This window comes from Centroberyx gerrardi, chromosome 23 (assembly GCF_048128805.1).
Source record: "Centroberyx gerrardi isolate f3 chromosome 23, fCenGer3.hap1.cur.20231027, whole genome shotgun sequence".
NCBI classification, from domain to species: Eukaryota; Metazoa; Chordata; class Actinopteri; order Beryciformes; family Berycidae; genus Centroberyx; species Centroberyx gerrardi.
In genome coordinates this window covers 12,486,765-12,511,904 of record NC_136019.1, presented here as the reverse complement: position 1 = coordinate 12,511,904, position 25,140 = coordinate 12,486,765, and the positions used below count along the sequence as shown (strand labels likewise).

At 43.2% G+C, this 25,140-nt stretch overlaps 1 protein-coding gene across 1 annotated transcript in view; it reads left to right on the top strand.

The window, feature by feature from the left end:
- The window catches only part of LOC139914573 (adhesion G protein-coupled receptor L3), a 142,500-nt gene that overhangs the window by 15,186 nt on the left and 102,174 nt on the right, over window positions 1-25,140 (top strand). Inside the window, exon 2 of the mRNA XM_078291708.1 lies at window positions 3,853-4,066. Coding sequence (XP_078147834.1) covers window positions 3,853-4,066 — 214 coding nt within the window. The remainder of the gene's footprint in view (window positions 1-3,852; window positions 4,067-25,140) is intronic.

The window sequence follows — 25,140 nt, the reverse complement described above, 5'->3', positions numbered from 1 at the left end:
TCTCATTAATTCAATTCAATCAGAGTTCATTTGAATGCCCCCCCAGTTTTCAGTTTGTGCGGTCCACTGCCGGAAATGAGCCTGCCTTCACAGAATGAAATATTGTATCTCTACATATTATTAGACTAAACAGTTTTTTTTCCCTTACTGAGGACATATTTGGCACCTAGCCAGATCTGCTGGCGGCGTAATTGGAGACAGCATATTTATTGGGAAATTATCCACTGTGTCTGAGCTTATGCACTTCAGTCGAAGCTGGAAATGATCTAAAAACATGTTTCTCTTGTTGAGAGCGGTCACATGTCTGCGACATCTGTTTATCCAAGTGTCAGCAGCTCATTTAGACAAGCTCATCATCGTAATCATATGTGCTTCTTCTCTCTGACACTTTTCTCTTTCTTGGGAGAGGAAATGAAATACGCTGCCCCATAAGGCCCCTGTTTTGTCATTAATAATGACTTTTAAATGTCATTGTTAGTCTGCTCCGCCTGCACTTAAGTGCCCAGTGGCTCAGAGAAGGTAATGGGTCTGTGCTGATGTGAGTGACCCACAGGACAAGAACAAGCGCTGCTATGCCAATCCTCTTGAGAGCAGCAAATCTTCCCCCTTCTCACTTACGCGAATCACCATTGATGAAGCCACAATCAAAACTCCAAAGCACGGCTCCATCTGAGTGATTTTTAAAAGCTCCGCAGGGGAGCGACATTTTCCCAATCACCTTTTTTTTTTTTTCGGTGACCTTTCTGGTGCCCTTTTTGGTGAGTAATTGCATTGTTTGAAATATTCATATGTGAGTTATATCATTGTGTGTTCTTCTGTAAGCATCATGATTAAGAACGCTGCTCCGCGGTGTAAAAGGAACGGAAATATTCAGCATGACCCCTACAGTTTCACCAAGCGAGTTTGCTTTCCCCAAACTACTTCTTTTTTCCATATTCAGCAGCGCACTTGTCAAAAGAATTATCCAGGGAGAATCTGCAGTGGAGAAAAAAGAGATATGCACTGAATATAAATACTTCTCTAACGTATTAGCCGGAGAGGAGCGGACGGGGGGAGAGAGAGAGAGTGGAAGTGGATAGAACATGGGAGCTTAGATAACAGGATGGACTTTCAATAAGACTATTTCGATTTTCGATAACGCTGTCAATGATGTGGGCAGGTAGACAGCGATACGTGCATGTGGGGCAGGATGCTGGCTCTGACACGCGAGGAATATGAGCCCTATCAGTCACCGCCTCCGGGCACAAATGTAATTACACTACAGTTGTTGACTAGCCTGGTAATCCGAGACGTCGCTGGCATGCATTTACTTGCTTACATTAGGGGATTGCTGCTGGTGCCCATGTTGGAGATGTTGCGCTTCCTATTCTCTGATGTTTTATTAATGCTTCTTTGGGGAAGTTGACATGAATTGAGCCCTTGCCCTTTATAGGGTTACACAGTTTGACGGGATCATCCTTTAGTTTACAAGTAGTACTCCGCATGAAGCTTGTCAGGCTTTTTGATGTTACAGCATATTAGCCTGATATTCAGACTGAATGGCCGTTTCATTCCCACTTCATTATTCAGCCTGAGATTGCCTCCTTGTTAGCCGTTTTCTGTGTGTGGGGGGTTGATTTTCCCCCTAACCAATCACTAGTGACTTATGTATCTGGTCGCTTATTTTCAGTGACACTGATGCTGGGTGTATTTACTAACTTCACCAAGAATGTCACTCGTTTTTGACAAATATATCATCTTTGCAAAGACAATATGTTGCTTGAGGGGGTGATTTCAACAAATATTATTCTGCCGCACCACACCAGACTCTCTGAATCGCTCGACAAAATCTGAAGAGCGGGCGGTTCAGGAGTCTGGAACCAGGCTAACAGCATACCGTCATGGTCAAAAGAATCACCATTCAGGACATAAAACGGTAACAGAAATCATCAAAAACGGGGTTTTGTGGGTTCTTTTTTTTGCACAGTGTGCGTGACGAGCGTCAAAGAAAAGAACCCACACGCAGATGCATGAGGATCGGTAGGGTAGAAACATCGGTCTTTTTCATTCAGCGTCGGTTCCACTTCTGTCATTCATCTAAGCGCACCTGCCTAAGTCAACCTGTGTCATCTTTTTTTCTCTGTCAGTTCAAAAGAAGTTCAGTCTGATCCAGACCGGTAGTTTTCAGAGGGCGGAATACATTTTCCCATTAAGGGGAAGATAATTGATGTGTTTCATCTCCAAATCGAATACAATTATTCCAATCTGTGATGTTTCAATGGCAAGTGCACTTCACTGTGTTGGACTTTGAATGATTTATGAGACAAAATGAAGTGACACGATATTGAGCAGCTTTTTTTTGTTGCTTCACCTCACTGTATCTCGTTGTGTATTCTCTTTGATACTCGTCTCTTTTCAGAGAAAGGTGAAAAGTGGTCCCTTGACAACATTTAGAGAGCTGAAAATGGTAGAGATCGTATAGAAATAGACTGGAAGTATTTTTAGGCAGCGCCGTCACACAAGTAGTCGATTGGGTAAAACACTTAGAAATACAACGTATACAGCTGTGCCCCACCTCTCTTTCACATGCACACATACTCTCTCTCTCTCTCTCTCTCTCTCTCTCTCTCTCTCTCTCTCTCTCTCTCCCTCTCCCCCTCTCTCTCACCCTCCCAGTCCATCTGTCCTCCATGATAAATGCTTGCGGTACACGTTGTCCAGAGGTGGCTCCTGCAACACACACACCTCTCTGAAAGGGTGTTTATGAAAATCTATAACTGCCTCGGTCCTCCTACAGCCACTCAGACCAATGTTTACGCTTCCTGCTCATTTTTTATTCTCGCTGTAAACACAGAACTGCTCCAGTCTGTTGTGCGCGCGGCTGCTCGTGTGTGCGCGGCGTATGTGCGAGTGTGAGCCTACACAGACGCGCGTGGGTGTGTGTGCATGTGTCTGTGTCAAGGAGAGGGAAAACAGAAACCTCCGGACCGGCGCTCGGTCCCTCTAGCCTCTTTTACCATTTGGCTCTGCAGTAAACAGCAGATTTTTTGCCAAGCAGATTCTCTGCTTTGGCTTGAGGCAGCGCGCGCCCTTTTGACCCCTCCGCCACCTGCCCATGTGTAAATGGAGTGGCTTGTGTCACCTCGCTGCAATCAAAGAATTACACGATTGGTGTGATTTATAGACACCGGTCTGGTGGGGATATTATCTCGCCTTGGATCAGACATGCTCTGGTTTGTTTTCTTTGTCCCTCTGCTTCTCTCTGTCTGTAATATCTCAGCTCAACGCCCATGTAATGAATGTTTATCCTCTCAGCCAAATGCAAGACCCCTGTCTATTTCCTTATGTTTGACCTATGGCCTTCATGTCGCTCTCCCAGTCTCCGTCTCTCTCTCACTCACTCTCTCCTTCCACAACTTGTGGCCTCTCTGGGCCCTTGCGCTATTGCTCATCCTCCCACTCCAAACATCTAGTGTCCCGTCCGCCCACACCCTCTAGACCAGGGTGGACGCCCTCCTTTTCTTGCGTATCAGTGTCAGACCTTTTGATTGTAACCCACTCCTCTACAGGTCCTCCCATCTGTTCCTACGTGCTCCTGTAGGAATAAACTCATTTTTATTCAATTCTCAGCTAACCCTAATTCCACAATGAAGACGTTACCAGCGGCCTCTTGAACATCAGTGCTGTTATATATTTTTTTCACACTGCAGTGCAGAAGCTTGAGGGCTTCTGCACTCCCAGAAACCCATCTTTAGCAAAATGGAAGAGGAATTTGAGCGGTTTTATCCATACAACACATGAACGGGTAGCAACCGGTGTGATTTTCTATCACCTGTGACATCACTTTCTGACCTGTCACTTTCCTCTCTGCAGCCTTCAGTCGAGCGCCCATCCCCATGGCGGTGGTGAGGAGGGAGCTGTCATGCGAGAGCTACCCCATCGAGCTGCGCTGCCCGGGCACCGACGTCATCATGATCGAGAGCGCCAACTACGGCCGCACCGACGACAAGATCTGCGATGCAGACCCGGCGCAGATGGAGAACACGCGGTGCTACCTGCCAGACGCATACAAGATCATGTCTCAAAGGTATGTGCACCTTAGTGTTTGTATTAGATGATGCATATTTGTATTTGCCGATTTGGAATGAATCTGGGTAAACGTTAAATCTTCTTGTTGTCAGTGGATATTGTCAAAACGGTTAACTTGCATGCCGAGGGTTCATACACGTTTTATATTTTATCTTACAGTTGTAATTGTTTTGTGGGCTTACATCTACAGCACTTTCTAATTGTTTAATTTTCCTATTGATTCCTATCGACCTTATTGATGATGACAAGATGATAAGCATAATGACAAGGAACTGTTTGTAGTCCCATTCAGAATATACAAACTATACAAATGATCATAGCTCCCAATACAAAGAACAGCCAATGATTGCCAGTTTGCTTTCTGCTATTTTTTAAAAATAAACATGAATCCAGGAACTGAATGGATGCCAATTCTAGTGAAGCAGTCTTGAAAACATAAAAGACACATCTCCAATTGATAAGAGATGTAATACAAACCTGAAGTCAAGAGATGCAATTAAATGCAACTCTGCTCAAGACACTCATGTTTCTTCTCCTAGGCTGTTTCCCACTCATATATCAGATCCCTCTCATTTTATCAATCTCTGTCTCTCTCTGAAGCAATATGAGAGTGTAGTCCTGGATGGCTGTGTGAAAAAAAATATATATTTTTTTTAAATCTAGTATACACAATATAGTTTACAATATAGTCATGTTTTGCTATGTGTGAGATAATAGGATTATGAAGATTTGTTCATTGCGATTTGTTTGGGAATGGGAAAACGTAGGATTGATTTTTACAAAGTCACTCATGGTTTCGGGACGTCAATACAAAAGCCCACAACATCTCTCTGTTTTAAGTAGACTGGGTCAAGAATTCCAATGAGCCATGAACATATCCGACACAACGTAAACCTCACCATGCCTGGCTGTAAATCTTCACCAGCCATAAATTTGCTCAGACAGAAATCGATGTTCATTTGAAGTGATTTGAATACATTATCTCTTATTTGTCAAAATACAAATTTGCTCCGTGAACTTTGCTGCCAGATATGAGTGTTTTGTGCAGAGTTATGGCTCTGTTGTGCGGAAACCAGGACACAGAGACCTATTTGTCAAGGCAGACAGAATGTAGTCTTTCTGCGCTTTGGCTTTAGGAGCGTAATTGATAGCTAGCATTAAGTTAATATATACACAAGTATCGGGAATTTAACCAAGTAGACCGTATTCAAGAAAAATTCATAGAGCTCAAGGCTGGTGTAGAGTGGATATGAGCGTAGTCCATCTTGGCGCTTTTGTTGACTTATTGCAGCACTTAGAGCAAAATGTGGGATATCATTCTAAGCATGGTTACCCATGCCTGTGAGGTCAAAACACCCTTGAGTACTCAGTAAAGATGGGCTTTATCTAAATTGCTAACATATGTGTACCCTTTTTTATTTCCAAACCTTTAGTTTCACATTAGATGTACCCCTTTGAGAATACTAATGGGCCTTTGGGCATTATGTGGCTACTTTTTCTTGGCTTTTGAGTGCAGTACCACAGAGTTGAGATAATCAGCTGTGTGAAAAGCAGCTGATGGTAAAAAGAGGGAGTTTCAAACATGTTGTCAGATAATTGATGCACCCTGTAGCTCTCTTGTTCTCCTGCCGCCCACTCGGACTAAAAATCCCCGCAGGAATGAATCAACGGGTCCTGCTACTGTCAAGAACACAAAACTAACAAAAAGTACCAGGGAACAGCACCTCTTTTTAGCATCACATTGCTACCGGGGGTGGTTCAACATTTCTAAAAGGCAAGTACAACCCTATTCGGAGCCAGCGCGCTTTGTCTTGGGAGGGGAAGTTGGCAAGTGGATGAAAGGTGTGGGTGGCACGAATTGAGAGGGGGGGGGGGTGAGAGGATTCAATGATATTTGTGGCTTTAGCGACACAGCTACACATTAGCATGCGAAGGTTAGCACAACAAACAAACGCCGCCCCCGACTAGTTCAGTGCCGAGCTGTCACAGCTGTTGCTAGGAGCCCAGCAGCTAAGCTCATTAGGATTAAAAAAAAAAAAAAAGACGGGAGACAAGAACGAAGACAAAAAAAGAACCACTTTGAGCAGAGAAAGTCTTCGAAGATGTCTGATAATGCTGACCAGTTGAAAAGCCGGGGCAGAAAGCACTTCACATGGTATATTTTGTTTCTGGGTGCATACAATGTCAGTGGAAGGATAATGTGCTAATGTGATGCAGGGAAGAAATGGACTGCCTAACGATGCCATACTTCTGAACCTATTCCATTTTTACATTGTTGAACTATCTTTCCAGATTACAATTGACTGGCTTTAATCAGATTTGCAGTCTTATAGCCAACATTAGCATAGTATTTCGATTTTTTTTTATTCATTGATTTTCTTCACTGTTTCTCTCTTCTACAAATCTGTGTCATTTGCATATGCTACACATTTAGCTTCGTCTGCTTTATAATCTGTAATGAGTAGTTCTTTACAGCGATACACAGCATTCCTGGCTTTCCATCCCTCCTCTCATCCTTCCCAATCTCCCATTCTCCCCTCACTTCATCATGGTACTTTCCTCCTGTGGGACTTTGGCCTTTTTTTTCCCCCTAGCCCGTGCGCCACCTGTCTCTCCTGCTGGCACCAGTTAAGTCGCGGTGACTGGTGGTTAGCATTCACATCCCATCAGAAGATGAGCCGCGCTGCTGCCGGCTCAGTCTGTGTGCCACCGGCTCGCATCCATCACCGGCAAATGCCCAGCCATGTCACCAGCCTCCGCGAGCTGTCAATACACATTTAGGCAGCCCAATCCCCCATCCCCCCCCCCCCCCGTCCCCACCTGCCACTAAGAGGGCCCCATTGATATTCAACAATCAAACCCAAGCGCTACCCGTTCCAATTTAGGCCACTTATAAAGAGGGCCGTAAGGTGTATGTGGGCTCCTTCGGCAAGGTGTTTGGTTCCATTACGGTCTTTTAACTGAGGTCTAATAGCACCCCATGTCTGAGTGATAGCATGCCGCTGAGCTTGTGAGTGCTGTAATGCATCTCAAAATGAAGGCTGTCTCGCACCATGCTGTGACAGGATGAAATGAATGGCTCTCCGTCATTACCCATTCCTCCCTTTGCTCGGTGACCATTTTGCCTCTGGAAAATCCACAGCTGCTTGATAAACACGTCACCTATAGGTGGTGCCGCGTCGCAGAAACGATACTGCAATTTAAGCATGCAGCCAAAGACTAATTTGACACAATTTGAGGCCATTTACATCATCTGCCTACAGGGCCTTGTGATTTTTTTTGCAATCAGTGGAATTCCCTCGTTGAATATCTCTGCAGCCCGTTTGTTTGGGGCTTTGTAAATCCCCTCTACAGTCGGCTCAGGCATCTCTCGAAGCTGACGCTACCTCTCCCGCACACGTATGGATGCAGTGCCGCTTCCCGCTGTGTCAAATCACCGGAGAGGCCGGGCACTTAAAAACGGGGCTCCACCGCTATCAAACAACAGTGACCCTTTTCTCATCAGAGCCCCGGTGTCTCTCTCCTCCCTTTTTTGTGTTCCCCTTTTCCGTTCCCCAAGGCGTCGTGGCCTTCACGGCCAGTAATTACAGGCTATATCAAAGCAATATATCACCTCACATCTCAGTAGACCTCGGCAGGCACCTTAAGGGACGGTTGATAGCATTGTGTCGGGCTTGTGCGTGACCCCTGAAGGAGAAAGCAGGTCAGAAAGGAGCACCACCCTCCCCCATATATATATACACACACACACACACACATATGCACACACACACCTCTTTATCTTTGTCCAGTCCCTCCCTTTGTCTTTTCCATCACTTTTCCTCTGAACTTTTTTTTTTTTTTTTTGTCTCCATCGCTCAATCACTCTGCGAACCTTTCTGCTGTTGATTGGATGTCTGTCTATGGTGTATGATGGTTTCGTCTTATCACACATCTGGTGTCATCTCTCCTCAAGGAACAAAGAAGAGCAAAACATAATGTGTGTTTACTATGCTGTGATCATGCGCTTGTATCTAATGATGAAATGATGACGATGAATAAATACCAAGACATGATGGATATCTTTTTAAAACAAACTAAACACGACCTGCGATCTGAACCTGCTGGTCTTGTGGCAGTTGACAATTTGCCTGTTAATGATGTTAAGGTGGAAACCAAATGTCACCAGGGAGTTGCACACTTTATCACATTTACCGCTGGAATGCATGGAACAAATGAATCTCTCCCATGAAAGGAAAACATGCGCTGACAGAGGGACAAGAATGAGGCGGGTGGGTGGGATAAGGAGGGAAAATCTGATAGGAGGATCCCGTCTCCTTCACTGCTGATCTTCCCCGTCCGGTCCAGTTCTCATTATCCGTGGCTTTTGACCTGATTTCAGAGTTGAAGGATTTGATGAGATATTTGTTTGAGGAAGAGAGTAGGATTAGCTGAAGAATCCCCCTTCAGTTCCTTTGCCCATCCTCGTCCAAATCCCCTCATCTCCAGCGGGACGGCGTGTCATGTGCGTAGATTTTATCGACAGGAACAGACATATTCTCCAGTCTCCGTGCGTTCCTGCCTTGCCAAAATGTCCAAATGAGTGAAGAACAAAAATGTCTGTTGATTTCCTTGATTTTTTGGCATCCCCGCCTTTTGGTTTTGCTAATTATTTTTTCTCAAATCCCTCTTGTTGGTGTGCATCACACAATCGAACATATTCTTTTTTTGAGTAATGAAAGCAGTTCGTAGTAATTTAGAATTTCTTTTGTTGGTGATCAAAGCTTAGGAGAGGGAGATTATTCTTGATGGAACAAAGGAAAGATACTCCAAGATTAGCGAATAGTGCAAGAAGGTAGTTATATAAACAACACAAAGATGATACTTATAATTCCAAACAAATTCAAATATTAGCACATGTTCGCTCGTCCCCAGTTGCCCCCAACTCCGAGTGTGGCCAGGCACATGTAAGACCCTGACCATCTGCCTAATACTCTCCCACATATTCCTTGTCCTGGTTTTCCTTTTTGTGTTTACGTGAATGTTTCTATACTTATACTTCTTTTCTCCTCTGTGTATTTTCAAGCACATTTATACCTTTGATCATGCTGTTCAGACAAACCACGACCGCCTCTTATCCAAGATGAATTGGTTGCTTCAAGTCACTATAAAAATTTTAAAATGTTGGTGTTATTCAAGGGCTGATTCAAGGTTTTAAGGAGCCTTTGTTATTGATCATTAAATAAGACCAGTAAAAGTCAGAAAATCCAAAATGCTTTCAGGTCATTATTAGAGTTTTTGAGAAATTGACAATTGCCATCACTTGTTAGCAATACTAATGCGCTTCACTGGGGAACTATGAAGTTTTCATTTTCTTTTTCTGAATAGTGTAGGCTTGAAGTCAAAATTGTTATACTAAGGCTTCAATTGCTATTAAATGTTTGGCGTCATTAACACTTCACCAATTCATTTTTTTTTTATCACTGAAGAAAGCTGCAAAGTGAACATATTAGCATAATGGTCTTAAATATTTTGATGATATTTAGATTAATATAGACAGCCGCCACTGGCATTAAGAGAGAGCTTATCATGCTGAGCAGATGAGAGAGCAGTGCAGTCATTGTTCATGCATAACCCTCAAAGCCCTCCCTCAAGTGGTCCCCCTTGTTTAAAGTCAAGCTTTGCATAAACATTTTAACTCCCCAAACAATGATGTCAGATGAATTTATGCATGACTTTAATGTTGGAAGGGCAAATATCATACATGTGCTGCTTTATATTCAAGGTTCCATTGCAACGATGATAATGGAAAGGTGGGCCTGAGCAAGTTCATTGAGGGATTTGATTCCCGGGGCCACCCATATGGACACATGGTTGAAAGTGTACACTTCATGGCATATATTAGCTTGTGTTGACTGCATGTATTTCATCAGTCACTCGGCACAGTCCCTGTGATGTGAAACCCGAGTCGAAGCTGTTATTTCTTCCAGCTCTTTTCTAGCTACACAAGAGCCATGGGTTTGTCTTGCTTTCTCTACAGTAAGGTCGTTCCTCCACGAAACAGCGAGTTTGTTGAGCACCTGACAATTACAGAACAAAAACATGACCAGTGATCCACAGCAGTAAACAGCTGCCTGCTGGGAGTGCAAGAGCAAATGGAGAATGGTGGGAGGTTTTGCAGCAGACGTTAATATGCAGAGGGAAAAAAGAAAGAGAAAGAAGAAGAAGAAAAAAAATCCCTATGCGATATAGCAAACATGCAAAGCATTAACCACATTCCAAAGTTCCCTGGATTACTTTCGGAACTTAAACCCTTTTTCCATCTGTGCATGTTTGCTTTCTGCCCCTGCATAACCCTCTTTGCATACAGACTTTTCAAATCAAGGAGATTTTTTTCTTCCAAATTCTCTATTCTCTTCCTCGATTGGATGACATCACCTGACATTCATTATCCCCTCTCGTTTTTCAGCGCTGCCTGCCTGCTCCCAGCCTCCGAACCCTTTTCCACCCCTCTTTGATAAGAACCTGCCGCATTTCATTTTGGCCAATTAGATGCTGTAAATCTCGGGCTGGCAGCCTATCCTCTCAGCCTTTGGGTAGCCTGGGTCTCAGACGTGGCCATACCAGACTCTGTGGTGATTAGAGGGAAAAGGAGGCCCGGGTTGGCAAATGGGAAATGTTTTCGGACGTCTCCCCATGCGAAGTGGATTGATATCTCTCAAGGGATAGAGATAAAAGAGAAGCGGATTGACTCCAACCAAGCCAGTGGTTTGAATCAACCGTAACGGCGTCCATTTTGGGTTTCCTTGCCGAATGCCCCACGGACTTTATTATGCCCCAACAAGTTGAGCACATTGGCAAAGAATCCAAAAGTTTGGGAGTTTTTGAGATGTTTTTATTCTCGGCTCCCTTCGCTTTACCCTCAGGAAACCTCGACTCGGTCTCAGGGTCTGAGGCGTTTTGGTGTCAGATTAATAGCCGACTCCGTGGTGGCTTGCTGAACGTGGGGTTTTGTAATGTAATGAAAGTAAATGGAAGGAGGAGGCCTCAGTCCATTTGTCAGCTGGGGGAGTGGGTTTCACTCGGATGAGTCCAAACAGTAAAGAAAGGGCTAATTCAGACAGGAGCAGGTGGTTAGTCGGAGTGCAGGGAGCCGACTCCGCTTTTTCCATCCCTCCATCTGATGTTTGCCCTTCTCTGCGCTCCATAGTCTTTCATCCATCTTCTTCCAGCTTTCAGCTTCTTCCTTTTTTTTTTTTTTTTTTTTTTTTTTTTTAATTGGCAGGTGGGAGTAGCCAACACACACATTTGATGTCTACTGCTCCAACTCTTCCTTCTGCCCTAAAGCATTGGATCCATTTTTTCCCTCACATGTAACAGAGTGGGCAGGCAACTTCTCCTGACCTTTAATAACTTGGCTGGCTATTCATCTCTCCTCTAAGATAAAAACAACATCCTTTCATGCTGATTCATGACTCATTTTTGGAAGGAGTACCAAAACTCCCTCTAGTTTTTTCACTCCCTCAATGCACCTCCTTCCCATAAAAAAATAACTTTCCTCTGATGGAATTGCCTTGGATTAGCACCTGCAATTGGAAGACACATTAATTGAAATTGATGCAGGAGCGGTAGAAGTCACCGAACGACACGCCTATGAATCAGAGAAACGCTTGTCAGCTTTAGGATCCACGTATCGCCGAACTGTACCGTTGATTTATGCCCAGTGTAAATTGGTTTCTTATTGAAAGAATGTTCCTTTTAGCACCACATGGTTACAGCTATTACATATCATCTTCTGAGGATCTAGATGCAGATGAAGGTAGTGCGCAGTGTAAAAATCTCCTAACTACACTGCCTGTGCTACTTTTCCCTGCTGCACATAAGAGAGGGAGCTCATTACTGTTAAGTTGTTCTCTATTAGACTTTTTCTTATTTAGTCAGCATAGTTCATAGCATCTAAAATAACTACAATACATCATTTTCTTTTTTTCTAACCAAGTCATATTTAGGTTTGGGTTATTTTTAAAAAAACAGTGTGTAGGTTTTGATTATTAATGTTTTCCACTGTTTGCCACTCCAAATGATGCTGTGGTAGTGAATCATTCATAAGCACCGTGTAGCTTCTCGGTGTGCTTTCGGGAGTCAAACCCCTCTGTGGTGCCAGGCTTCGGATGAGATGGCACAACTCTCTTGTTACCCTGTTGTAGTACAGCGCTGTATCCCCAGCATTTGTCATGGAGTGTTAAAATGTGTGTATGTGTGATTGCTCTGTGTGCGTGTGTGTGTGTGTGTGTGTGTAGTTGTTTGTCATCTGGCTCGGCTGGCACCGAACCCTCCTCGGGAATGATTGGGCTCATCTTTGGAAGTTGAAGCTACGATGAGGTGCCCCAGTCCCGTTTAAACAATGGCTCAACCTGCTTGCCTGGGAAAGCCTCCAGTCATCGCTCAACTCAGCGTTACGAGGCACTCTCTACCTCTCTTAATCCTCCTATCTTCCTCTCTCTGCGTCTCACTTTTTCTCTCCTCTCAATTACTGTTCCCACGTAGAATCCCTCTCCCATTTTTTTTGTTTTGTTGCACTCCTCTACTACTCTCCCTGTCTCTCGCTCCCTTTTATTTCATTCATTCCTTCTCTCCTTCTTTCTCTCTTTGTTTCTACCCCTTTTCTGATGGGCTTAAGCCAGGTATGAATGGGTGGCAACGAGCCAAGTTTTCTGGGCGCTGTACTCGGGAGGGCAGTGGAAGTGGGACCTACAGTTGTGTCACATTCTTCCCTCGCCCGGGTGAGACGAAATCAAGAGAGCGAGGCAAGGAGCAGTCTCACTTTGCTTCCTCGGAGACTCTGTCTGCCTGCAGCACAGTGGACACCTCCCAAAGGACCTGTTTTACCAGTCCCCTCTCACTCACCTGCGGTCACTTCTCTTATCGGCTGCCTTCATTCCATTTTGGCAAGAGCATATGCTCAGAATTGTGTTTAAGATGTCACCGGCACAGGGTTTTTCACAAGTAACACTCTCTGTATAAGGTAGTAAATAGAGTAGGGGGCACTTCTGTGTGTGTGTGTGTGTGTGTGTGTGCCTGACTGTGGGGGGGATTCCTATTTTCCATTCTTTCATCTTATAAGATCCCAGACCTGATTTGGATTGAGATATGGGTTAAAATTTTCACTTGCTCTGGAACATGACAACCTTTCAGTGCTAATAGATTAAATGGCTGCAATTAGCCCTCTGTCTGATCTTTGGCTACTGGAACCGTCTGCATGGCTGATATGCAATGGGACAAGACAACATATCAATCTTTAAGCTGGAAAACTGACGACACTCCCGTATGATCAATGTTTCATAGCACAATTGCATAATTCACTTTGATCGAGCCCGAGCATGCAGCTTAATATTCATCGAGTCTGTACCACTTGAACCCTAAACATATAGCAGTCCATATGGAGATACTCAGCATGCAAATGTAGGCTCTTATCTGGAGGGAATTTGCTGCTCTTTGCTGCGTGACTTGCAGTTCATTTACAGTTCATGACAAAAGATGGCGTTTAGTCTGACATCCCTTGTATATCTGATCAACATGGATGTGAGATTGACATGGATCAACTAATTCTCATTAACAATGACAATGACATTGCCATATCATCAACCTAATCAGCCATCTGACACTAATGACTTCCTCACTTGGTGGCAGAGACTTTGTTGACCTTTTCACTCCGTCATTGTAACCTTTAGAACTGTCTAGATACTGGGGCCATTTTTTGCCTAATTCAGTCTATTAACGATTTGACATCATCATATCTTATCCAATAGAACCACTTAACCGAAGTGACTAGGCTAAAAACTAGGAAAAAAAGCCTCTTGATCTTTGAAAATACTGAAAATTTTCAGAAGCGTTTGCATGCGGTGCCTCGCTGCAATGCTGTAAACTCAATCTCATCATCTAAATCCATTCAACATAGTCTGTCTGTGCTGATGGAAAACCTGGCTTGGCATGTGCTACATGCTCCCAAAAGGCTACGATAGATGCTCACTGATTGTCCCTCCAGGTCTGCCCGCCCCCCACTCACATTCAGCGGCACACACGTTCCTGTCAAGGGTTTCATCGGTGTCTGGAGTGGCCTCTCCTGCTGGCCCCATACTTGCTTGTGAAAGCTAATTATGCCGGGCTATTTTCTGACCGGGGAGCATGTCAATATTACACAGTGGGAGAGCTCTCACTTGCCCCGCGCTGCATTCTTATTCATGAGTCTTAATTCCATCAATGGCCTCCTCAGCCACTGGACCGTGGCTTTTCCTGACGAGGGGTGGGGTATGCGGGGAAATGCTTGTTGCCGCCTGGCCGGCTCCTGGAATGATAAAAATGGCTTGTGTTTGTCTCGTGGTTGTGTGTTTTGGGCACTGGGGCGGCCATGTCGCTATAGCAACTGGGTTCAGATGGGAAAGATGGGGAGGCGAAGGATAGGGGTGATAAAAGGGGGAGGGTGAGATTGGGTGGAGCTCTGGGTGTGATGCAATCTATTCAACTCCAAATAATATCTGATAGTATCTGGATTGGGATGTTAAAGGATAAATCTACCCTAAAACACTTAACCATTGTTAAATATAGGGACCCAGCCCATGGTGCAAACACACACAGATGCCTGAGATATCATTATTTGCAAAATTATCAGTTAGTTCTCTCACCCACAATATATTGAGATAGCAACGGGAGAAAAAAAAAATTAGTCCAATTAGAAAAAGGATCTTGGCATTTTTTTCACCTATTGATAAGTCAATATATTGAGATAAACTCGGGGAAAAAAACAAAAAAACATGAATCTTTGATATTTGGCTCCACCAAGACAATCCCATTTTTTTTATCTTGGCTTTCAGGGCTTCTGTAGAGATTTGAAACCTATCTACCAAATTTGAGTGCTCTAGCATGAAATATTTAGAATTATGTCTCCTTACATCATAGTTATCAACTTTGTGTATCACAGCCAAACAGTTATAAAATTCTAGTATCAAGATTCTTTGAAATAGGCATGATGTATAAATTTCAAATATGCCGTGTGTAAAATTTGGTGGAGATTGAGAAATAAAAAAATAAAAAAAATTTCAGCTAAAACATCAAAGGTAAACATCAGGTTTTTCTGTCAGTCCCTAATATCAAAGAGCTAGGGCTTCATTATAGACTCAACATTGCACCAACATTCTACAATCATACAGGGGGAAAAAAGAAAGAAAAATGAAATACAAAGAAACAGAGTGCAGGCTATCCTTGTTTATTTCAGTCATACAGAGAGAAATCCATCGTAGAAGAGGCAGAGAGACCAATTTCTCCACCGACAGCAGCCTCAGTAGACCATGATGCAATGCAACCACAAGACATGTTTTGCATTTCGAGTAAAGGGCACGACTCTCGCTTTTCTGGACTGGAAAGTCTCTCACTAAATCTATCTCTTGCTCTGCAACACAACATGCAACACGTTCACACCCATTCTCCGGGGGTTGGCGAATGTCATTCTGGGAAATATAGGCAGGTTGAGCCTGCATGGCGTTGTGTTTGAAAAGGCATAGGTTGACATTTCTATATTTCTGTGGTGGTTTTACAGATCATAAAATAGCAGGTAGTTTCCGATTTGACCTTAGCTATCACACTATTATTAGTTTGAAAATCCTAGTCCGCAGGTTATCAAAATTCTTATGTAGCTGCAGAATCCACCTCTAATAAGTGATTGCATCATCACACTAGCTCCTCAAACTGATTCTCACCCTGCATCTTAATTAAGAAAATAACACACAAGGGAAGCCACACTGCACAATGAGCAGATCTCAAGTTTTTTATAATCTGTGTCTGCCATATTGAATCAATTAATTGAAAACAACTGAAAAATTGTTTGTGAGTAAAAAAAGAAGTAGGGTACAGAGAGGGAGGTTGGGAGGGAGGGGGAGAGAGAGAGAGAGAATGTTTTGAGAGTTGGAAAATGTCTGAGAGGGATGCAGCAGAGTGAGAGATAAAAGATGGTACATCTGACCCTCCACTGCACCCTTTCCCTTTTTCCCCGGTGATAGTGTTGCCACGCAGTCTCTTTGCTCTCATGTCACCTTGAGGAGATGACAGGATGTACATGACGTCCACCGTTGCCTGATATTGTTGTTTACAATGCTGTTCGGTTGCAACTGGGACATCTGGTGGTGTTTGATTAGTTACGAGATCAGAATTTGAATTTGCCTTTCCAAGGAGCTCGTTTTGACATCACAAATTAGAGATGTCAGCCCATAGGCTACTGTTGTTGCGCCTTGGGCTATTTTCATACTAGTGTTTAAAGTTTTATTAGTGAGGGAAGCTGTACTGTAGACCTTGTTGTGTTCCTGTTGTTTCCAGCTGATATATGGACTGTATTTTCTCCACATTGTGTGGTTTGCCTTTGTAGCTTTTTCCAGAGCCACTTAAAGCTTAAAGTACCACATGATTTCTTGCTCTGCCATTACATCAGGTCAAAGAAGCTACAGGAAATCATGGCATGGATGAAGCTAATTTTTTTTTATGTACAGTACAATAACACTAAAAGTGCGTTACAAAAAAATGTCATTTTTCAAAAAGTGTCTCGCGATGAATCGTGTTGCTACAAACAGACATCGACACCGAATACATACTGGAGCTGGAAAACAAGCCGAGCAGAAACAAACAGACAGGATGACACACTCTAGACTTTGTTTTCTAGCGGAGTGCGACTCCCCTCCTCCTCAGGCTGTATCTCCGGAGACCTGTTGGTATGGAGGAGAAGTTAAAAGACAGCCCAACGTCTCGGCCTCGCTTGACAAATTCGATGGGACAGTGGTGCCGCGTGGGGTGAAATACAAGGAACTCCTTGTCACCTCTACCGGCGCCGAAGAGGGAGAATAAGAAAAAGCCAGAACTATATCAGTCTTTCTACTTCTCTCTCCCTTCCTTGTTCACCTCGCTTGCACTTCCAGTCTGTCAAAGCAAAGTCCTGCATAAACTTGGGGGCTCCCAAGTATTTTCACGCAGCTTTTTCTGTTTCTGAATAGAAGCTGTCGTGAAATGAAGACTTCTTGATAGTAATGAGGCTTCAAACGTTGCAGCATTTTCTGACTGATATATCCTCAAACAAATTTTGCTCATAAATAATCTATCACATTCACAGATAATGTTTTAATTGTCCTCTATAGACATTTGAATGTGTTAACTGTCAAACCGTGGGTTGATCACATCACTGTATACTACAATAAAATTACTGTACTGCATCACTGTTTGTCATTAAAATGCGGTTGCTTGCTGAAAATCTTACACTTGCACATAGTTCAACGTACTCCTGACATCCCACCATCAACATAATAAGTGCATCATGTAAGGTGAATTAAGACCTTCATAGGCCAGTAAATTACTTTCCTCTCAGACTAAAGTTGTGCGGAGCGAGTGACAGACCCTTGGGTATATTGACACCGAGGAGACAGGAGAGCTCAGTCCAGCCCGAGCTTTTAATCCCAACCATGCATCCTTCCAGACAGTTCCTTAAGACCTGCGGTGATTTCCAGCATGCCAATGCGGGGCTGGACCCTCGCCGAGCGATCGACGCCTGACCCCTCCTGTATCGAACACCAAGGTTACTCGTAACCCCTGCTCGTCTTTCATTATCGAGATGTGAACGAGGAAGGTCAGGAGGTGCCTCTCATCGATCGGTCAACACGGGAATATTTGATTGTTGCTTGGTGGCTCTGCCAAGACCTTCTTCGTGGCAACAAAGGGAGTACGGGTGGGAGGCTGTTTGAATGTGCAAGAAGTCTGACATGAGCACGTAAACACATACAGGTTTGAAGTGGCTGGTTGAAAACATGCACAGTTAAGGTCGGCCTCGCTTTCATTCTGTTCTTTTACTTGAAGGGTTATGAGAGAGCGGTCGTAAAGAGGGGTTTCTTTACTAAACCTTGTGGCTCGTATTATAGATATAGTGGGTTGTTATTAGAGGCGCCCATTCGTCCCTCTCTCTTTGTCGGCATGAGGTAATTAGCAGCTAAAGACCTCCTAGAAACCAAGCACTCTGGGTGACGGTTAGTGGAGGAATGCGGTTTTGTCGGTGGTTACTGGTTGTAGGGATGGCTTTGAAAAAGGAAAGTGCTGGAAGCGCACACTCGCCCAAGTCGGACATTGGAAGTTACCATGGTGACAGCAACTGGAAATGAAAAATCTGTGCTTGAAAGAAGGCCTTGGTGTGTGTGTGTGTGTGTGTGTGTTGCGTGAGTGTGCTCAAGCAATTGAGAGAGAGAGATGGCGGGGGGGATATAGTGATATAGTGTGCTTATTGATTTGTGTGTACATTATAAAAACAGTGTATGGTGTGCTATATGGGAGTGTTTGTGTGTACACGGATGAGTATTTTTTTGTGCATGTGTGAAATATTTATTATTCATTTCAGCAGACAAACCTCAGGATTTCTTTTCCGAATTTCCAAAGTGGCGATTGAATAACGGTCCAGCGAAAGGATTAGAATCTTTTTGTTGTCGCTGTGCAGTGCATGCAGCCACATAAGCTCCCAAAGCAGTCCTTTGACTCCAAACAGCAGCAGACGCCGCTCTTTGTGCGTAACAAACAGGACTTGATGCTTTGAAAAGTCAGACCAATGGCATTTCTGCCTTTTCTATTCGCCGTCTCTCCCTCTGAAGCCCGTCACAGCAGTGGCACCATTGGGTATCTGGCTGAAGAATCTCGGGCTTGCGGGGAAGCTCTTGAGATAGGCTTAGCATCTCAGCAGGAGCGGTTCAAAAGGCTAACCCTGGTCAGCATCCCATGGGGACGGTCAATGGAATATTCCCGGACCGATTCCTTTATACTGTTAAGAGTATATTGAATGTGTGCATGCCTGCACATGTTTGTACGCGCACCAGCTTGCCTGCAGAGATGCTAGTGCTCATACATAAACTTTTTCAATTTAGTCATGGTCTTTGATGCACACGTGCACGCGCGCGCGCACACACACACACACACACACACACAAAACAAATCCTACTTCACACCTTGCATGTCAAATTATAGTTTTTCCTCAAGATGTGACACGTTAATATTCATATGACTGTGGTTGTAAAAAATACGACCCAATCCCCACTTTTACAGTTTCCCCTTGGAATGAGGCTTAGCCTAAAGTGGGGCTCCAGCTGAAAGTCCCACGGGCTTTTGCTGGAAGATAAATCAAGCGTCACCAGGAAGATAGGGAGCCGCATCATTTATTGGCAAGAATAGAAAAATTCATCCTGGAAATCGTAAATCATTGGGCGGGCAGGCCCCAGTGAATAAGCCTCACCCACCAAACAAATCGATTCGTGAGGTTATTGCACATTTCAATCCTCCCATCTCCCTTCTTACAGGCACCTGGAGAGCCACTGTGGGCGATATTATTTACATATACAGACACAGGGATCAAAAGCTCATTCTTTTTGACAGATATTTAAATTATACTATGTTTTGTTGTTATGTTTTTAAACGGAAGAGATGTGTGACAAATGTGTTTTTATGCATCTGTGATGAATATCAGTGTCAACAGGTTAGCTTCATGGTGTGGGTGTGTGTAAATGGAGTAGGCGTGGATTCGGTTTATATAGTCAGTCCCTTTTCTATCCATTGCTGCACATTTCAAAACATGCCTTAACAAGCCATTGTCATATAGGTAATGGAAATAACTTTTAATTGCCCACATTTTCCTTAATGATATATTTCCGAATAATTATTCCCAGTGCTTTAAATAACTTCATACATACAAGTGGCATTCATTCATGCGTCAATTTGCCAGTTGTTACTCGTGAAACCTTTATGTAGGTTGCTCAACTAGGTGTTTTACTCGAAGACGTACCAGATTCTCAGAAACATGAAATGGAACTGATAACTATGCTATCAGTATTCTGTAATCGATACTTGAGCCGAATCCCTTCCAAATTTCACCAATCCCTATTCAAGAGGTATAAATAAATTACTTGACCTGCTGGATGCCTACAGCTTATAGACTGCCATTACATTGGTACATTGCAAAAGGAATATTGACACATTAGTTACTGATCAGAATTCAGGGAAACAGCCACCCCAGGTTACATGATTGGACAATATACTGTATCATACAAATTGTCACAGTTTGTATGTTGTGCCTCCATGAGAGTAACCCCTATTGCTTTGTGTTGAATGAATATCTCAGTAATGTTGGGAGAGTGGTGAGGGGATATAGAGCTGGTGCTTTAATTATCTGAGTTACCGCTGTTGCTGCTATGTCATATTAATCATATCTGTCTGCATATTATGGCGGCATCATTTACATACAACTCAGTTTTTCTAATTATGGCCACAGCGCAAATGAAATGATGGCGCTTTGAATCTGTAAGGTAACACTGTTCCAGTAAACAGTAGTGGTGGCTTCAGTTCATCCCGAGGTTGGAACGAGGAAAATAGGGTGCCAATAATGCATTATTTATAGGAGTTTCAAGATTGGCTACAGGGCTGCAGTTCTGTGTGTGTGTGTGTGTGTGTGTGTGTGTGTGTGTGTGTGAGTGTGCGAGAAAGAGAGAGAGAGAGAGATAGAGAGAGAGAGAGATCAGGTTGAAACAGAAATCCTGCGCTGTGGAACACATTTTAAACTAATATTGGCTGAACTTGGAATCACTATCAAGTTTAAACAAAACATTGTTCTTTGCTCTTTTGAGCAGCACAATTTTCAAGATGTATATCCCTCGAAATAGGATAACATCCAGGAAATGTTTGTTATTTCGGCAGGTTTATCTTCGCTCTTATGAGAAAGCACTCAGGAGCTAATGTCTGTGTCTAAAAGAAAAGGCCACTTGCTATTGCCCAATATAGACAATGATCCTGCCTTAAGAGCAGAAATATACAATTCATAAATTTTCATATAGCCAGTAAAAGCATGTTGTGGCTTTATGAAAGGGTCGAGCACTGCTGTTGGCCCATAGCCAGACAGAAGAGTCATCACAAGTTCTGCTGTCTTTTAAGGAATGGTTTGTTTATTCCAAACATCTGAAAGAACAAGACTGAACTGCAACAATATAAACTCTTACACTCCTCTAACTGAGTTATGATGCAGGGCCAGATATCATTTAACTGATGCAGCTGCAGTATACATTGCAACTGCCACAACTGCCACATAGATGGTCTGCAGCATGTGCAGAATCACGGATTGGCCTTTCAGAGTGGAGAGGCAGGATTTCCTCTGGAATCACATCACCTCATACCTGTTGTACCACCAAAGAGGATGGATTCATTTTAAAGAGGCTAGATGAGCAAGTCTGCCGCACCTGCAGCTGGGTTTTTCATTCTTGAAAGATAAGAACAGAAATGCCATTCCAAATTCTTGAAAAGAGATTGCAATGGTTCTTGAGTCTGATGCTCATAGAAATGGCAGTACTAAAAACAAAAATAAGATGGTAAGGCAGCTGGTTTCCTGCAATTTCACATTCAAGGACATTATTTTTTATATTTTTTTCGACATTGTACAAATGCTCACAAGCAAGTATAGTGTGCAAAGTAAATGCTCTACACCAGTGGTTGTCAACGTGGGGTCCTGGGACCACCAGGGGTCCTAGAGGAGGTTCCAGGGGGTCCCCAGCAACTTGATCAATTGTTAAACTTCACCATTATTTCATTTACAAGATATTATCTCTCTACCTACAATACAGATAGTCATAGAATTCTGGACAAAATAATATCTAACAATAAAGTATTTCTCAGATTTGGGTCTGAGATGCAGAATCTCATCAAATGGGGGTGTGTGGCCCTAATCTGAACTAAATTATGTGTCTGTTCTACACAACCTGACATAAGAGTAAAAGACATGCACAGGCACCAGACCACAAAACTTGCATTTAATTCACTTGATTTTAGCTCCGTGCCCGCACTGGCAGAAAGGTTGGGAGCAAGCTGTTTTGTCGGGGCGAACTAAAGGTGAAGTAAACATCTAGCGAGGAGCTCAGAGGTTTGTATTCCTTTCAACGAGTCACACTAACTCGGGGCAACACTCAAATTGATGAGGTTAAAGGCCTGAAACCATTGGTGCCGCCCACCAGCACAAACAAAATCAGAAACTTGCCTCTCAAGACAAGACTTCCTCCGGTTAGACTATGTGAAATTTAAGTGGGTCAAAATGGTCGCTGGTATTCAGTTATATTCTAAAGCATATGGTGATGGTGAGCTAATGTTTTGGTAAAGATTTAGGATCAAATAAGCCGTGACATGCACTTTATTTTAATTTCATTTCATGACTTATATTTGCCATTGATGATCGGCTTCTCTAGTATCAATTCAAATCTCTCTCCTTATATGAAGCATAATTCTCATGTTCTAGCCATCATAGTGCAGACAATTCCCTTCCCCAGGCCAGTCATGGGGTATATATTGATCGCAAGGTGGATACATTCTTCCTCAGAAGCTATACTCTCATCGTAGGAGGAGTGCAGCCCCCTTAGGTGCTAACCTTTGTCTCGTCTGACCTCAAATCCACGTCTTGCCTGCACACAGCCGTAGCCCAGAAGGGTCCATCCAACTCGGTGTTAGTTTTCTCCAGTTTTTCCTCTCTTTGTACCATTTACATAAGCCCAAGAGAAAAAAATGAAGTTGTAGGTTATGACTGAGCGTGTGCAGCACGGTTACCCTGCAGAATGTTTCGATGTTGCTGCCATTGTTGCTGAATATTCATCACTGAATACGGCGACCACCGTGAGTCCAAAAGTTCAAGACCACTTTGAATTTCCTGGATTCCGCTCCACTCCAAACATCGTGGTAATATAAAAGTATAAAAAGTATAAACCTTGAAACGAACAGTGAGACATTACTTCGTCTTTGGGCAGGATTCAGAATGTACAAATGGAACAATTCAGAGAAGGAAAATGTTTTGTCCATTGGCTATATTTGTCTCATCCATCATCGTGAGCCATAAACAAGCCCAGTACTTCTGTTCAATTACAAAATATCGTTTCAGTCATCACCTCGGAGAAAGAGCCCACTCTTCCAAACACATGGTGAAGCAGGAAATGCATGTGTTTATCAATCTGAGCTTTTTGCTTCAATTCGGTCTCTGGGAGTCTTGCCATGACAAAAGACCTCCTACGTGAATCCATATGTCGCCTCCATCCAGAAACTCTGTGTGTTCTTGTATTATAAAAATACTCAGGAACACTCTATTCTAGTCGGTGCTCTTAAACAACTCCCCAAGTCCACTGTCTTATTCCCTTTCCCCACTGTATCTTTGGCAGCTTGTTGTTGCATCAGGATGAACTGGAGCTTATCTTCCACATATTAGAGAGAGGGCAAATTGTGTGTTGTAGAAACCTTAGGAAAGCTACTAATCTTTGCGACTGTCTAAGAGGGATTATGCTTGTCAGGAGAAAAAAAAACGAGCTCAAGCTGCTCATTTTTGGAGAAATGGCGTTGAATTTATATAATCAAATGGAAGTAGTTCAGCAGAGATGATCAATCACGAACCTTGTTTGACCATTCCTCATGAAACTCTGTACTTAATGCAGCGAAGATTCATCAAGGTCATTCGTATAGCGCACGCACATAAACACTCCGTATTCTCCATAACTGAACAGTCACTTTGGCATTCCTGCTTAGTTCCACATAGCTAATCCCATAAAAATGGAATCGGGATCATGGTTTGTCGCCCGTAGTGTTTGTGCAAACATTCTGACACAGCTTGACGTCTCTGCAACTGTTTTTTCTAGCGTATTGCTAATGCCACCCCAAACATCAAGTTACGCAAGCAATTCAGCAATGATTTATTGTTATAGTCTTCTATATGTTGTGATTATTCCCACTGATTATCAGTTGCAGATGTAGGTGTGTGTGTGTGTTTGTGTGTGCAGACGTTCACGTGTGTTTGTGCGGTGCCATGGGAGCTTAACTACTCGACAACACGGAGCCCCTTCAGCGCTGCACTTTAAATCCTCCACACCCACACTTGGCCCTTGCATTTATGTTGTATACATTCATAAACCCATCTATTTTCTTATTCCGCTTTTTAATCTTTATTGAGCCTCTCTCTTGCTATTTGGGAACAAATGGATTAAAAAATAACTGTCAGTAGCTGTAGGATAAAGACAGAATTTATGATGTGCGATAAACGTTGGGTGGGTTCAGTGGTGCCGTGATCGATCTTTTATCAACTTCGGTGTGTGTGTGTGTTTGCACGTGCCTGTGTGTAAATGTGCACATATGTGCATGTGTCTTTGTATGTAGGTGCATGCGTGTTTCTGTGTACACGTGCAGAGCATTCTTGAACGGATGGCATATGGTTTGGATCTCTGTGTAGGTTGTTTCATAAATTTGATAACATTGAGGAAACCTGTATATGTTTGCTGCACCATCCATGCCTTTATCTGACATGGTGTTATATATAAGATTCCCACGCACAGTGCTTTTGAGCCATGTGCTTTTCAGTAGTGAGGCGGCCAAAGCTTAAAGGTTACAACTTGTCACTGGAAGGTTGCTGTTTCGAATTCTGGGACCAGCAGGGAAAATCTTGGTGGGGGGAAGTCAATGAGAAACACAATCCCTTCCTCCAACATCTACTGTCGGATCGCCCTTGAGCACTTAACCCCTGATGGCTCGAAATAGAGCTGCTCAGTGGACAAGACTGGGTGTACTGGGCAGGTTTGAGTGTCTATAATCGTATCAGTGTGATGCATGGGGTTGCTGGGGAAAAAACATGCTTGTTCAGAAATCATTCTCCAGGTATAAAAGGTTAGAAAATAGAAATAGATTGATTAGAATACACTGAGAAGTCTCAATCAAAGACGCAAAATCGCAGCAAAGTTGTGACATTCACTGACAGATGACTAGCTTATGGACTCGGAAGTTAATAAATTACATTATTAGGCACTAAAATAAAAGCTTTTCCGATACACGGAAGCATCGATTCCCTCCCAATTTTGGCCCGATTCAAATTTGAATCAGTGCAGCCATATTGACTTTCAGCACGGTCGATTCGAATCAGTGAGTTGTTACACACCTAGATACTATATGTAGGATTTGTTCTGTGATGTGTGATGTTTTCTTTGTGACTTTGTTGTTCTTCACTGTGAAATTAGTTGTGATGATGCA